Source organism: Phacochoerus africanus, chromosome 11, assembly GCF_016906955.1.
Source record: "Phacochoerus africanus isolate WHEZ1 chromosome 11, ROS_Pafr_v1, whole genome shotgun sequence".
In the NCBI taxonomy this organism is placed as follows: Eukaryota; Metazoa; Chordata; class Mammalia; order Artiodactyla; family Suidae; genus Phacochoerus; species Phacochoerus africanus.
The window spans coordinates 113,482,265-113,499,245 of record NC_062554.1 but is presented as its reverse complement, the minus strand read 5'-3'; the positions used below and the strand labels follow the sequence as shown (position 1 = coordinate 113,499,245).

General features: G+C 46.9%; 1 protein-coding gene across 1 annotated transcript; it reads right to left on the bottom strand.

Moving 5' to 3' along the window:
* Positions 1–218: 218 nt before the first annotated feature.
* Positions 219–15,741, bottom strand: METTL13 (methyltransferase 13, eEF1A lysine and N-terminal methyltransferase). Its single transcript, XM_047753115.1, has 8 exons — positions 15,271–15,741; positions 13,012–13,771; positions 11,243–11,442; positions 9,264–9,459; positions 6,491–6,658; positions 4,435–4,650; positions 2,112–2,243; positions 219–694 (listed from the first exon to the last, which is right to left on the bottom strand). The coding sequence occupies exons 1-8, from the start codon at positions 15,421–15,423 to the stop codon at positions 420–422; spliced, it is 2,100 nt and encodes a 699-aa protein (XP_047609071.1). The 5' UTR covers positions 15,424–15,741; the 3' UTR covers positions 219–419.
* Positions 15,742–16,981: the final 1,240 nt, after the last annotated feature.

Below are 16,981 nucleotides of genomic sequence, written 5' to 3'. Positions count from 1 at the left end.
AGTCTTTTGGGACAGAATGCTCTGCTGTCTCACTTGAGATCATTCCTACTGAACCAAGAGAAGGAGAAAGCAAAGCAAACTGGCGATCACATTCAATCATCTCCAATCCTAAGGAGCTTAGTGCATGCTCGTTAAGGCATCAGCATCTGATGGGGGCTCCGGCAGGGAATCCTGCCCAAGGACATGGTGAAGGAAGCAAAGGAGATCAACCCAAGCAGTACTGAGGAAGACAGGATGGAAAGGACTTCTTTATTTTCCCACATCTTCAGGCAACCTCACCAAGCTGGAGGTCACATGCAGCTGAGTATGAAAGATACAGGGCTTCAAAAGTACTGTGCATTGTATTTCTTCGATCTCTGACAGGCCAGGAGCCCAAGGTCAGGCTGGCGGGAAGCTGAGAGACTGCCTGGTCCAGACAATCATACAATCTTCACAGTTTTGAGCATGTCTGACAGGACATATGTGTCATCCCAGCCCTTCCCAGGCTTCCTCAGGGTCTGCTCCAAGGCCTGGGCCATTTCCAGAAGCTCTGGCGTAGCAACTTTCCGCTCAGGATGTGGCTGACAGAACAGGATCTCGTTTACTTCACCCTCGATTCGCCGGACATACAGGAGGGGGAACACTGCCTTGAGCCCAGCCAGCACTGAGTCCTTTAGCCCCACGTCTCGGCACACGAGGTTGAGGATAAAGACACCTGCAGAGTGGGAAGGAAAGAGTCAGAATGATGGCGGTTTAGGGGATCTGTTAGAGACAAGGTTCAGTTCTGACGAATAAACGCCTTCCCGCCCCAGGAAGGCTGGTGGATCAAGGAAAACACCTACAGTGAGAGTGAGTTTGCAGAGAATGCACAGCACACAAAGGCAGGAAGAGAAAAGCATGGGGGATGTGTGAACCGAGCGAAAACTTCAAGCTAACTCCTTGCTCTCCTGTGCTGCTACCCAATGTCACCACTCTCCCGTTACACAAAGAATTGCTTTGAGAAAGAAGTAACTAATACTCTCAAGAAAGTACCAATTCCACAGATTACCTTCTTAATATATATATCACATACCTTCACTTGTGACAATTATGGTTCTAAATTAACCCTGTTCACCACAGTATCTCAACCAAATCAAAACACCTGGGAGGCTGTTGACATGTGGATGAAGAGCTCCAGCTGTCAAGAAGTCACAAGGACCTGAGTTAGAACCTGAGCTCTTATGTCATCTTGGTAAGTCCCTACCTCAGTTTCTTCATCTGAAAACAGGCTGCTATGAAGATGAAATAACACACTGCCCAGTCCAGTGTGGGAAGAATTCAAATGGCCACTAGAGTCACCCTGCTGGTGAGGTTGTGAATGGCTACAACTACTTTGTGAAAGCATGTGGCAGCATCTTCAAAAACTGGACATACATGTAATCTGTGATCTAGTAATTACAACACATCTATGCCCAACAGACACGCACACACTGTTCACCCAACGGCATCACTAGAATGTTAATGGCAGCACTTCTTATAAAAGCCCCAGACAGGAAACAACCCAACTGCCAATAGCAGAATAGAGAGGTGAACTGTGGTATAGTCACCAATGATGTTACACAGCAATAAAAGGGAATAATGTCAACACAACACTATGCGTGAATCCCACAAACATGCTGAGTCAAAGAAAACAGAGAACAGTGCGTATGTTCTTTTTTTTTTTTTTTTTTTTCCTCTCTTTTGGCCACTCTGTCTGCAGCATGTGGAAGTTCCTGGGCCAGGGATCAGATCCAAGCCATAGTTGTGACCTGTGCCACAGCTCTGATAATCCTTTAACCCACTGTGCTGGGCCAGGGATCGAGCCTGTGTCCTGGTGCAGCAGAGATGCCTCTGATCCTGTTGCGCCACAGTGGGAACTCCCCATATGATTCCTTTTATATAAAGAACAAAAACAAGCAAAACGAAGCCGTGCGGATAGAAGTGAAGAAAGGAGAACGAGTTGCTGAAAGGAGGTAAGAGGTGGACTTCAGGGTGCTGGAAGGGGTCAGTGTTCCTTGTGCGCGTGTTCCATGCATTTTTCATTAAAAAGAATATTTACGTTAAAGGACCCATCCCTCCTTCCTCCTCCTTCCCCAACCTTCTACTCCTCATACCTTCAGGAGTCAAGATGCTTTTGACCTTCTGCAGGAAAGGCTGGGCCACAAACGCTGGGGGTGGACAACTCATTCCCAGGGTTGGGTCCTTACTGTCCACGTCAAACATTATGACGTCATAGTGAGGCCGTGCTGGGAAAGAGAAGCAAGGAGTGTTTGTCTTTTAGATAAAATAACAGCGTTCACATTCCAACCACATTGCCTCTGTGACCCGTGGTGGCACAGGCGGCTAAGTCCGAAGGATGACACAGAGGACGCAGTTTGCCTAGAAGGGCACTAATGTCACCATCCACAGGAGTCGTGCCATGGGGTTCTGCCCTAAGTAGCCCGCATTTAGGATGGGGCCTTCACCTCATCTTCTTCCTCCATGTTACAAGCCCTTTCCGGAGTTCCCTTAGTCGTGTGGCAGGTTAAGGATCCAGTGTTGTCACTGCTATGGCTCAGGTCAGAGCTGTGGTGCAGGTGTGATCCTTGGCCCCAGAACATCCACATGCCATGGGCTTGGCCAAAAAAAAAGCCCCTTCCACAAACACACATTACTGGGGTCCACTCTAGTATGATTATTACTCAGTCAAAGGCCCGTCTATACTACTGATTTACAACCCTGGCAGAACATTAGAATCAAATGGGAAAATTCTAAATACCCAGAGATCCTGGGCTCCAGTCATGACCAACCGAGTTAAAAACCCAGAGGTGGTAAGGAACAGATGGGAGGGGAGATGGGAAGCCCTGCTACTTTTCTTAAGCTCCCCCAGGTAATTCTAAATACAGTCAGAGTTGAGAACCATTGACCTAAACAAAGCAGCTGTCTCCACCTTTAAGGGCTGACCCAGCAAATGGTAACTTTAACTTAACTCGGGGAAACAGCTGCCTTCTCAGAGAAAATGTTCTCAAATTAAAATTAGTGTATCTTTTCAAGTTATTTGAACAATAGCTAGCTCAAGAAAGAAATGATTTCACTCAATCAGTGAGGAAGAAATGATGATGAATCTGACCCTAGATCTTACTATAATGTTAAATAGTTTTACAAGGGGTAGATCTGCAATACAAATGACTTGTTTTTAGCAAACTTTGAGAGGTGCTAATGATTATTTAATAATTAGTAAGTATTTTCTGAGGACAACAGCATGTCCATCACTGTTCATAGCACAGCTCTGATTCTGGTTTCTTAGCGAGCAGAACATGCTGGCTCATCAAAGTCTAAGGACAAGCATAGCACATACCTGCACTACTGAGTCCTCCAATAATCGGAAAGGTTGTTAGGGACAAAGGCCAGAGCTGTTCGAAACTGACTTAAGGGTAATAACAACAGCAACGTATCATGGATTGAGTAAGGGCTGTGAACTTGGCACCATTTTAAATGTTTCACAGGTATTATGATCTTGGGCCTGGGCCCCCAGACTGGCCCTAGCCTCAGAAATGGAACCTGTGAAACTGATAAAGTTCAGTTTGCAATTAAGTTAAAGCAGCATGCATCCATCCCAGAACCAAAATTCTTTCCCTAGGCATCCTGGTTTGCCACACCCGTCCTGTAAGTTATTCTAATTCAGCAAAAACCAGAGCATCTATCATGGAATGAGCAGACTGGGAAGGCTGGGTGGCCTGGGCTCCCCGGGTTCACGTAGGAATGAGCCAGCATAACGGACTTCTCCCTGAGGGGCTCAGCTCTGAAAAGCATCCATCACCAGAAGCCTAGATATTAAGCTGCAGAAGGATCAGGGGAGCTATTCTAAAACATTACCATGCTTTTTGTCCAAGTCTGGGGTACAAAGTATTAGAACAAAATGGAGCCTTAATTCCAGTAGGAGCAGGGCAATTAGAGTAACTTTTGCATCAAGATTTCTTAACTTCATCACTAGGTACATTTGGGGCCAGATAATTCTTTATTATCAGTGGCTGACCTGTGCATTGTAGGATATCTAGCAGCATCTTTGTTCTCTACCCGTTAGATGCCAGAAGCATCCCTACCTAATGGTCACGACAAAAAAGTGCCTGCAGATATTGCCAAAGGCCCCTGAGGTTTGGAACCACTCATCTACATGAATGCTGTTTTGCTCTATTTCTTGGCTTCATTTCTAGCTGAAAGATTTATAAAACACACCTCCCCCCCCCCCAATATTTCTTCCCCTTTCCTCACTCAGCTACAGACTTTGGGCTTCTTGGAATTATGAGGAAAGTGGCAAGGTTACAGGATCAGAAGAGATTTAGAAGAGGGGCCCACATGTTAGTGTCATCAGGGCAAGAAATAGTCTGTTTTACTTGTTGCTATAGCCTAACCCCTAACACGGCTCTCAACGGCCCTCCAAATCCTCCAGAGCAGTACCTTCTTCTCCTGCCAAACTGGTAATGTAGTCCAGGCCGTCTGCAATGTGGACCTTCATCCGGTTGCTCTGGGAGAAGCCAAACCACTGGGTGGCCACTTGCAACATGGAGGGATCGATCTCCACAGCATCAATGCAGGACTTTGGGAAATGATCATGGACAAAGAGGGGGAGGCTGCCCCCACCCAGGCCTACCACCAGTAATGCCAGGGGGGTCTCTGTAATAAAGAATAAAAGCATCACTTTATCATCTGTTCACCATCAAGTTTCATACCAGCCTTGGGGAGGGCAAAAGAGGGAGTCAGACTGTTGGCTCTGCCCAGGGGAGACAAGATTTAGAGACTTGACCCCCCCTGTCTCTTTCTAGAAATGTAAGAGTCAATCTGACATCTGGAAACTCAACCCTGGCCTCACAATCCTTTCTTTACTAGATCTAGAAGATGAACCACTGTATTATGGCCCCTTAAAGATCCCAAAGCACTTAGCTAACATTATAGCACCAGTCCCCACTACAAGCATTATTGAACCCCTCTAAGAAACAGGAGGCACAATGGCTAACATCCTGTTCATGATCACTGTGCAGGGCAGATGGGATGCCCTCTGCCCAGCTTTCAACTCAAAGGCCACAACTGCCTTCTCAGACACATCAACCAAGTGAGAGCAATCCATCCAAGTTCCAGAAATCAGAGGAAAACAAAGACCCAAATCGAACACCTAAGCACAGAGAAATCACAGCAACCACAGAGGCATGGAAAAAGGTAAGAAACAGGAAAGAATCACCAAAAGAAGACAGACCTTGAAGATTAAACATAAGAACTGAGGAGTTCCCGTTATGGCTCAGTGGTTAACGAATCTGACTAGGAACCATGAGGTTGCGGGTTCGATCCCTGACCTTGCTCAGTGGGTTAAGGATCTGGTGTTGCCATGAGCTATGGTGTAGGCTGCAGACGTGGCTTGGATCCCGCGTTGCTGTGACTCTGGCGTAGGCCGGTGGCTACAGCTTCAGTTCGACCCCTATCCTGGGAACCTTCATATGCCACGGGAGCGGCCCTAGAAATGGCAAAAAGACAAAAAAAAAAAAAAAAACCATAAGAACTGATACTCTAGGAACATACATCAACACCAAGATAAGCCAAAGTACAGGGTGTCCCAATAAGACATACGCAGGGACTTTGGGTAAAGACGGTTACAAGAGTAAACAGAAACAGGACTCTATTTGCTACTGTAGTCAGATACAAACCTAGTCTTAGCGATAAGGTTATGATTATACTACCTATACTATGGATTTTCTTAAAAAGTAGAAATTCAAGATAGAATTGCATGGGAAGCTCAAATAATGCATTATTGAAAAGCCCAGAAATTCTCTTAAAATGCAAAGGTGTCTCTCCAGAGATGTGATTTTTAAACATTCCATCTGGTTACATGGGTATACAGACATGCAAAAATTCACCAAGCTGAACAACTTCACTCTGTGTACTTTACAGATCTCATCGAATGTGTTTTATAAATTAATTTTTTTTTTTGTCTTTTCTAGGGCTGCACCCACGGCACATGGAGGTTCCCAGGCTAGGGGTCTAATTGGAGCTGTAGCCACCGGTCTACACCACAGCCACAGCAACACCAGATCCGAGCCACGTCTGCAACCTACACCACAGCTCACGGCAATGCCGGATCCTTAACCCACTGAGCGAGGCCAGGGATTGAACCCACAACTTTATGGTTCCTAGTTGGATTCGTTAACCACTGAGCCATGACAGGAACTCCTAATTTTTTTAATTGTAGTTAATTTTACATTAACTTTTTAAATGAATGAATAGAAAAAAAATTTTAGATATCAGCAGTTGGAGCCATTTTGAGATTACAATTTGGCTTTGAGAGAAAATAAATAACTTTCTTTGGATGTTCATGAACTTAGAAGATGTTTGGAATAAGAAGATATGACTCTATCTGCATCTGTCAGCCTGTAATCATGGTTCCTAAGCTGCAAGGCAGCAGACAGTGGTTACCTCTGTGGTCTCACATGCTCCCTACTGTGGAAGGCAGTGGCATCGCCCTCACCTAGGAGCAGCTCTGGGTTCCTCAGCAGGGCAAGACCGGCGATCATGGCTTTGTGGTGTTCACAGCACAGGTAGCTCTTATCGATGGACTGTCCCGGGGCTGCAGGGAGGTCCTCTGGAGTGTCAGCAGGCCGCTGCTTCTTCCTGTCCTTTTTCCGCTTCTTCTGGGCTAGATGAGAGACAGAGATGAATGAAGTCATATGCCTGGTACACTGTCCTTGGAAAGCGAAGCACACCAGCAGCAATGTGCTAAAGCTGGCTTACTGAGACTCAGGAACCCAAATGCTAAATACACAGGAATTCTGTCAATTTGTTGACATGTTGGTAGCATGAAATCTGGCCATGCTGGCCATCTTTATGCCACAGAAATTGGCAAACAGTACATATCATAGCTTCTTTTCCCCAGGGATGGTTTTTAAACATTTAACACATACCACTGGATACTAGAGAGTCAGGAAAGGGGAGAGCCAAAGAAATACCCCAAAACTCAAAACTCTACAAAAACTCAAGAGAAGAATACCAATGCCTCTCCTCTGAGAAATACAAAGCAGCTAAGAGAAGGGAAGTTGATTCATGAACCCTTTCAGGGAAAAAGAACCTAAAGTTACTAATTACCTCCCCTATGCCAATTACTATACTAGGTCTTTTACTCTTGTAGCTTTTAGTAACAACACTCTTATTCCAATTCTTGACAAATGGAAAAACTGAGGATCTGAAGAGTTATTAACTAATTAGGCTCAGAATTAGTAGGCAGTGCAGCCAGGATTTAAACCTGGGACTGCCTGTCTCTAATACCTTTCATCTTTCTACTGTATCACACACCAACCCACTAGGCAAGGACATCCAAATGTTCATAGAAGGGGGGATATTCTACAAAAGGCCCCTCTACTGTCCCTCTATCTACGCCCTCAACTTCTCCAGGACAGAGTGAGCAGACGGTCCTGGGGTTTGCTAGGGACCAGATGTACTCCAGTGCACTTTTGGGCACTGATGGGTGAATGGCAGTGTGCTTTTCAGAGATGTTACATCATTTGGGGGGGGGGGTCACACCCCCAACAAACAGAAGTTCCCAGGTCAGGGATCCAACCCAGGCTACAGCTGTAACGGGAGCCACAGAGGTGACAACACCAGATCTTTAACCCCTAGGCCACCAGGGAACTCCTTTAAATCACTTTTTAACACACCCTCCTTCTTGCTCACCAATACGTCTGTGAAGGAGATCACTCCCATGAGAATTACTAAGAAGGTTAGGAACTTGACAACAGCAGTGGGAGGGAAAGGCCAAAACCCAAATTGGGAGGCAAAATGTCCTCTGAAGCGGAGTTCCCATCGTAGCTCAGTGGTTAACGAATCCGACAAGGAACGATGAGGTGGCAGGTTCGACCCCTGGCCTTGCTCAGTGGGTTAAAGATCTGGCATTGCCGTGGGCTGTAGCGTAGGTCACAGACATGGCTCAGATCCTGAGTTGCTGTGGCTCTCTGGCATAGGCCAGCAGCTACAGCTCCGAATAGACCCCTGGCCTGGGAATCTCCATACGGGTGTGGCCATGGGGGAAAAAAAAATGTTCTCTGAAGCAATTTTACTGAGCTTTCGGTGAGACAAAACTGAACCAATCCGTAGCCAGAGTGACCAAATGACAGCACAGGTACCCAATAAACATGGGTGCACCTGACCAGGGCATACCCTCAAGAGAAAACCGTCCTGCTGAGGGTAACCTGATCCTGGTCTCTGCGCAAACCCGTGACTCTATGGGTTTCTGAATGCTCTCTCCCACCTTCCTTCCAGATGGCCCTGCTAACAGGACAGCATGGTGAGGCAAAGGAAACAACCAGGAATTAGGAGATTCAGTTTCAGATTCCAGCCTGAGTCTGGCCTCAAAAAGGAAGTTATACTGGAGAAGGGGAGGGGAGAAGCATTCACTTTTTCTACTCTATACATTTGATTTGTGAATTGATTACAATGAGCAAGTATTGCTTTTATAATACAAATGCACAAGCCCAAGAGAATAGCAGGGGAAACAAACTACTGCTCTCCCCATTAGTGGGCATTTCTGAGCAACACCTGGGAGAGCACTTGAAGGGGATCCTAGAGAACATGGTCTAGATCTACCCTGTCCAAATCTGTAGCCATTTACACGCAAATGTTAAAAACATTTAAATGTAAGTTAGAATTAAATAAAACTAAGGATTCAGTTCCTCTGTCACACCAGCAATGCTCCAAGTGCTCAGTAGCCATATATGGCTAATGGCTGCCCTGCTGGACAGCTGGCCAGATAGTAAATATCTCCTCCGATGCAGAATGTTCTACTGGGATGGCACTGGGCTAGATGACTGCTAAGGCACCCACCAACTCTGAAACCGGTGCTAGGTGGCACCACGTAGGAGGGCAGGGCTCACCTGCACCCTCCATGTTTCTAGCACACCTCACAGAGGCCAACTGATCTACAGACACATACGGAGCAACTTGTAAAACAGGTAGCCTTTAAACTGCAGGCATTAAAGTGATCATCCCATTTATTGGGTAACCACCACCCCTACTCCTTATCATTGCAGAGCCGGGCTTTGCTCAAGAACCGAAGTCCGCCTCCTTTTGCTTATCACCACTGACACCCTAAGAACTCTGATGATAAAAGGATGACTGAGAGCCCAGTGCCTCTGCTCACAGGTAGCAGGTCTGTCCTACAGCTCTGCCAAGCTCCCAGGTCTTTCTCACCACCCCCAAATTGTCCAGGCCACATCCACCTGGGCCCCACCACTGTGCCCACAACACCTCACCTCTATGAGACACGTCCTTTAGCAACCTGGCTTCTGACTGCACCACATTCCTGTTGCTCAGGAAGATGAGCCGCCGAAAGTAGCGCCTGTCATCCCCCTGCACGTCCTCAATGACGTAGTCACCACTCAAGGGGCTGCAGTCTTGGTGCTGAACAGTCCGGACCCCGATGTCCCCACCCACAGACAGAAAGGGCACCTGGAGGAACAGCAGAGGTGTGGTCAAAACACCAGCTCAACTGAGAAATCGGATAAATTATAATCCCTTCCCCTGTGTGTATGTGAGGAAGCCCAGTACCATGACCCCGGGCAGCAACAACTCCAAGGATCTGCCATTATATTAAAGCACTGTTCTGGGGCACTTGAATAGATCTCAAAAGGTTTAATTCACCTTTTTGAAAAGCAATTGAACAAATAAAGGTCCCCTAAACCATCAGTGAAATGCAGCTGGTTCCACGTAAGAAAAATATGGGTTTCCCAACAGTAATCCTTAAGAGGACTTTCAATAGTTCAGAACAATTAAAGTTAGAAGGAATCCTCAGGAAAGGACTAGAATCATGAAGGAAAGACTGAACAGGGATAAAGATAAGAAAATCTAGGACTTGTGGCGCAGTGGCTTGGGTCACTGCTGTGGCAAAGATTCAATCCTTGGCCTGGGAATTTTTGCACACTGCAGGTGCAGCCAGAAAAAAAGAAAAAAAAAAAATCCGGAAAGAAAGAAACCACTCCTAATTGGCAGAAATTTCTCCCTTCCTCCAGTCAATCTCATCTTTTTTTTTCTTTCGTATTTTTCAATTCTTCCTTACTTTTTATTTATTTTTTTTTTATCTTGGCTGCCCTTCAGCATATGGAGTTCCTAGACCAGGGATTGAATCTGAGCCCACTTACAACCTACACCACAGCTGCAGCAATGCCAGATCCTTAACCCACTGTGCCAGACCCAGTGCTCTAGAGATGCCCCCATCCCATCAAGCCACAGCAGAAACTACTGCTCTTATTTTTTCCCCACATTTTTCCAAGTAAGAGAAAAAATTAGGAGAAAAAAAATTATTTTCCCCCTAAACTTTCCATTTCCTTTCCCATCTTAACATCTATTTCTTCTCAAAGACCTACAAGAGCATTTAATAATCACCAGGGACTCCTGACTTTGCAGAGACACAGGCACTGGTCAGGTAAGGTCACAAATGGGCAGGGTCACAAATCCCCATAGGACTTGTGTTTCTCTGGACGCCAAACCCAAAATCTTCCAGGAAGAATCAAACCCACATTCATCTGTGAGCACGTCACCTTAATGCGCAGAACCACAGGCTGGGAACTCAGTAGCTTGGGTTCTTCCTTTTAGATCTTTTATTATAGCACCAAGCCTCCATGTACCTTGGTTTGCCCATCCACCAAGGATAAACTCCTTTCTATAAAATCCTTGCAATAAAGTCACCTGTCAATTACCTTATGTTACCAGGATAGGACAAAACAGAGTGTCAACTGATGATACCATGTCATTGTCTTGGCAAAAGCTTTGTTTCCTTCCCAGTGAAACACCAGATCAGTAATGTTAATATCTTGAAAATTATGCTGAGCTGTACTGGCCCTCTCCCATTCTACCTCAGAAAATGATGGTTCTAAGAAGCAATGGCCAAGAAAGTCCTGTGTAAACTGGGTTAGGTGAAACACAGCCTGAGTAATCCACAGTGTGAAGAGCTGGAGTCTGCAAGGTGGAGAGCACTTCTTACCATCTACGAGGCTCCACAGACACAGAAGCTTCTATTGTGGGGCTGAAGGCAACCACTCACCTTCCTCTCACTGCCTGGGCCAAGGGAAGGTAATTTCTGCCCACTTCACTCATGGTTCCTGACATGCCCTCCAGGAACAGATGAGGGCCACAGACCTTAGTCCTAGCTCCTTCCAAGACACCCTCTGACTTCCTGGCTGCTGATATGACTTCTCCACAAAAACCGTGAAAGCTGCTGCCAAAGTTTTGTTACCTGCTGCTGGGCGGGCATTCCGGCTGGGGCCAGCTCCATGACTCTGGCCGAGAGCTCAGCCTGGATGCTATCCATGCCCTCGTACTGCTGACCTCGGTGAAGGGCCACTGTGATCAGCCTTCTGAAGCCTGCACTGGCTGCCAGTTGCTTCCGGCCCTCCTCCATGCCGAAGAGCCATTCGGTCTCCCGACCCTGGGGGACTGGAAAGAGGCATTTGTTGACGGGGAATCCCGGGAAAAGTGTTTAAAGCCCATGACAAAATATGCCCCATGTAGCAGAGAGCCAGCCGCCGGCCAGACCCAGCTTCCCTTCTAACTGTGACGTACCAAGGGGCTATCAATTCCCAGTGCACAATGCCCACAGAGAAGGTGCCAGCAGAGCCATGGGAGGACCCAGTGTGGAAAAGAAATGTGAGCATGTATGTAAGGGGAGGGAGGCAAGTACCCAGTGCAAGAAAAACAGCAATAACACTAACACTTTACAAATTATTCCAAGCAGTTTACAAACAGAAACTAATCAATCCTCACAAGAGCCCGAGATGCAGGGAGTATTATTATTCCCATTTTATAAATGAGGACATTAAGACACAGAAGTTACATTCTTTGCCCAAGTTCACACCGCTGGGAACTGGCAAAGCTGGGGCTCAAACCCAGGCAGTCCAGCCCCAGACTCCATGCTCAGGTCCACTGTGCTATGTATTCCCACAGGTGGACACTGACGATACAAAAATACATGGAAAAATGGATTTGACATCAGGAAACAAATTACCAGCACAATATATCAACACCTCATGCTTGTTAAGAATATTCTACTTATGGGAGTTCCTGTCATGGCTCAGCAGTTAACGAATCCAACTAGCATCCATGAGGATGCGGGTTCGATCCCTGGCCTCACTCAGTGGGTTAGGGATCCGGCATTGCTGTGAGCTGTGGATCTGACTCGGCTCAGATCCCGTGTGGCTGTGGCTGTGGTGTAGGCCGGCAGCTATGGCTCTGATTAGACCCCTAGCCTGGGAACCTCCATATACCACGGTGCGGCCCTAAAAAGACAAAAAGACCAAAAAAAAAAAAAGAGATAGAGAGAATATTCTACTTGTGAAAACATTTCTTCACCCTTTCTCTTTTGATCATTACCAAGGGGAATCTGGTATCATTTACCCCTTTCAATAGTAATGCTAACATCTGTAAAATCCATCATGTGCCAGGCACCATTCTAAGCTCTGTTACCCTTCTCACAACTACATAGGACAGCTATAATCTCAGTTTATAGATGAGGAAACCAAGACACAAAAAGAAAACTAACTTGTCTAATGTCACACCACCAGGAAGTGACTGAGCCAGGACTGGAATATGAATAGTCTGGTTCCAGAGTTCATTTCTTTAGCTGTACTGTCTCTCTAAATTCAGTAGAGAAGCACAGAAACTTCCCCAGATCAAGGTGCTCACAGGCTCCCTTGCTTCCACTGCTCCATGTTACAAAATAACATCTCCACAAAGTGTGACCTGCCTAAATTTATCTGTACTAATTCTCCTTCTCCCTACCAATCCCATTCTGACACTTCATCAAGCCTTTGCCATGGAAGATGGGAAGAAAGAAACCTCAAATCCAAGCAGGCAGCTGAAGAGCTGCTACTCCCCCTTCCTCCCACCCCGGTCAGTCTAACTTCTAAAGGTATGGCCCCCTGCAAGATAACACTCAGCCACAAAGCCCCAGCCCCAGCCCCTGTAAGCCAGCCCCTCCAGGGAAGAGAGGGAGCAATCCCAACTCACTGATGAAAATGGCAAAATGACTGTCCCGCGATGCTTTCACAGTGGGGCTGTCCACCACGTGGAGGGTGTAGCGTGGCTCCCCCGTGTCCCCATTGCACAAGTCCAGGGACACACTCCCCAGCCCGGCCTTGCGGTACAGCTGGCTGCACAGCCAGGCATACTGCTGCCGCTCCCGCACTGCCTCAGCCAGCCGCTCGGCACTCTCCAGCCGCACAGGCTTGCCCTGCTCCTGAGCACACAGCTCAAAGATCTGAAGGGCAGAGCCAGGGACTGGCCTGAACTTGGTCATGATGAAGGCAAAGACAGGCAGGGAGAACCGAGGCTCTGAGTCCAACAGCTGGTCCTGGCTGTTGGCCACCTGGTGCACCCTCACCATCCACCCCTCCCGAGAGAAGTGACCCACTGCTTTCTTCAGGACGTGAGCCTGAGCCAGGGAGATGCAGAGGTAGCGACCGCCCACCTGCAGGACACGGCCAACCTCAGCCAGCATCCTGTCCACCTGCTGCAGGGTCTTCTCCTCCTCATCTGTCAGGACAGCGTCCAGGGTGCCCTTGTCCAACACCACCTGGAAGGAGGCATCAGGAAATTCCATCTGTGTCATGTCCATCTTCAAGAAGCTCAGCTGGGGCCGTCGGCTGGCATTGCGTTCCTTCATTTGCTTGATGACGACCTCACTGATGTCAATGTTCACTATATCCTGGTAGCCCACATCGTACAGCTGCTCACTGAGCTCTGAGTTACCGCACCCAATCACCAGCACCTGGGGGAAAAAACAACATGGAGGTGATCAAGGCAAAGGAATGAGCTTCACGTACTTCAAGGAATCAAGTCTCCCCTTGGCTGATGCATGTTTTCAGAAGGCAGAGATGCTACCATCAGGAGAGAGCACCATCACAGAGCTGATGCTAGGCTCCACCTTGACACACAACTGGTTAGAGGAACTCACTAGTAACAAAAGCTATAACAATGCAAGTTATGCAGAAACAGACTAACCAGGGTTGTTCTTTTCTCTCAATCAAGCATTTATTAATCAACTGCAGAAACAAACTAATCATGGTTGTTCTTTTCTCCGCATCAAGCACTTACTACTCAAGAATTGATAGAAAGTCATGGTAGTTACAGTAAAAATCTATTTGTTTCACTATTGAAAACCAGGATCTGGACTAATCTGATTCCACTCATGCCTTCAGCTCTAATCCATGACATTCTGCTATTTTCTAAAGCCAAATTTAAAACACAGGTTGTTGCCTCCTTCTCTATGGAGCAATATCCCATTGATCCTTCAAAATTCTGCCCTGAGGAGTTCCCTGGTGGCTCAGCAGGTTAAGGACTTGGCAGTGTCACTGCTGTGGCTTAGGTCACTGCCTTGGTGTGGGTTTAATCCTCGGCCTGGGAACATCCACATGCCATGGAAGAAAAAAACAAACAAAAAAAGACAAACAAACAAAAAACAAAATTCTGCCCCAAGGTTGTCATCTCTGGAAAGAAGTGAGACAATGCGTAAGCTTTGGAGCTAGGTACGCCTAAGTTTAAATTCCCACATGACCACTTACTACATATATGATGATCTTGGGCAAGAAACTGGCTCACAGAGCCTCCTTCTTCATCTGTAGAATTTATGTACTACCACTCAACTCAATGAGAATTCAATGATTGAACCAAGACATACATACATACACGCACGCACACACAAAGCACCCAGCATAAGGCTTGGCTCTTAAAGCTTCCTCCTTGAATGCTTTCCACCCTTCTTCCTTCCCTACTTCCAGTACAACCCTTCTATCAAAACTCCAATTACTGTATTTACCACTTTTTTTCACTTTTGCAATGTGCTCACAGTTTATAATGCTCTTGTGGCTTAAGGGTTGAGCCCAGTGCCTTAAAGTCAGTGGGCCTGCAACACCTGTTTGATAACACATTCACTTATCAGTAAAGCCGTAAGTGCTGCCAGCTCCACAGGGATGCACTGTGACAGAAATACACTTCTTCACTAGGAGGAGATATCTAGGTCCCATTACTAAATAAGTCATCCTTACAACAGGGTTATTAATTTAAGGGTGAGTTGGGGGTGGAAGCGTTTATCCGAAATTCTTTAAAAGGATATTTCGTAATTGCCTGTTAGCTGTAACGCTGCATGGAGTTCTAAAAATATGGGCCCAGAGAGGGCCCCCCACTCCTGTAACGGTCTGCCAAGCGCAGAATTTCTGTTATCAGATCACACCTTCCAGAGCACACACAGGGCTGCCAGGTCGCGCTTACCTTTTCCCTTGGCTTGATGTATTTGTGTAGCACCCCGCACAGTTCCAGGTAGGTTCCATACCACTCAAAAGCTTTCTTTCCCCGCTGCTGGAAGAACTTCTCCCAGTAGTCAACGGAACCAAACTCTTTAGAGCTTTTAGGTAAGAGATTCATATTCCCACTGCCCGCGGGGCTTCTTCAAGACTCTCCTACTCCCTGTGCGGTACCATCGGAGAGGCTTCTCTAAACGCTGGCTCCGGGGCGCCGCAGCGGGAATTCTTTCCACGGACAAATAGCCACATTGATTTACCACCCCAGCCCCCCCCACACACACACACACTCAAAACTCAAAGGGTTAATCCTTATACGCTCACCATACGCGCCAGACGCTAAACCTAATCAACGTTCAGCCCCCTCTCTGCGCCCAAAACCCCTACCCCACGTGGGAAGCCCCTCACACTTTTTCAGAGCTTGGTTTCAGAACCCACAATCATATCCGGGTGCGAGGCTCCACGATTGGTCGGCCGCCCAGACCATCCCAGCAGCTCATTGGTCAGCGATTTTCATTCCTGGAACCTCATTGGCTACGACACACTCGCCTCACGCCGGCGGTTTCGTCGCGTTTATTTACGTACTGGACCGGGAAGGGGCGGGGCCCGGGTCCGGAGGCAGAGCCGAAGAGGTTCGGCTCTCCTCGCCCTTGGCTGGAGCGCTGGAGCCGCGCGGGGGCAGCCTTTTCAGCTCTGGGCTTTCTAGCCCCGGCAGAAAGCGGGTTTTGCTTTCCTTTTGTCTCTTAGGCCGGCCTCGTCTCCGATTCTGATCGTGAGCCAGCCACACCAGGGCTAAGCATGGCCAACGGTAAGCACGTTGGAGGAGAGGCCTCTGAAAAGAAAAGCCTGTAGATTAGAAGGAAGTGAGGCAAGGGATGAGTAAGAGCCAGTCTTTAGCAAAAGAAAACTACCCAGTCCAAACATGTTAATCTTGTGCATCTGCCGCCTCACACCTGCCTTAATTGAATAAATTTACTTGTATAATTCAGGTTTAATTTGGAGGAGAATGGCACTTGGCTGTACCTTTTCCGCACCAAAATACAAGGTTCTAGAATTTTAAATGTAATAACATGAAAATTCAGGGGAAAAGAATAACAATTAGGTATTCAGATGTGCGTCCTTTCCCTCTTTCTCCTTCCCTCAAAGCATGCATTGGTAAAAGGCCTCCTTAGGTTGTCCTGATGTCATCTAAAAATAGTTACTACGGCTTATTTTATGTGTTTAATGAACACGCTGTGCTTTCAGATGCTCATCTTATCAAAATACCCTAAAAAAGTTCTTGTGAAGGGCACTATTTTAAATTACCTGCATCATTGGGCTTTTCACAGCGTTATAACTTGCAGGAGAAATTTACAAAATGCGGATGCTACCTGGCTCTTTCCAGATTCTTGGACAGGAATACCATAGAAATGAATACCGCTTCCACAAGACTCTTAGGCAAGCAAACCTTTTTATTGAGAGACAGATTGTGCACAGTGTAGAAGGTGCAAAAAAAAAAGGCAAGTGACTCATAACACAAGGGAGGGTTTATCTCGTGATCACTGATAATTTTCAGAAATCGTCAAATTTCTTTCATCAGCAGCATGAAATTATCAAACTTCTTTCTCCTTGTTGGTGGTGAGGAAGGGTGCTTCTCTGAGGGTAAAGAAGTACATGAGAATTTTCTGTAAGAAAGCACAGGA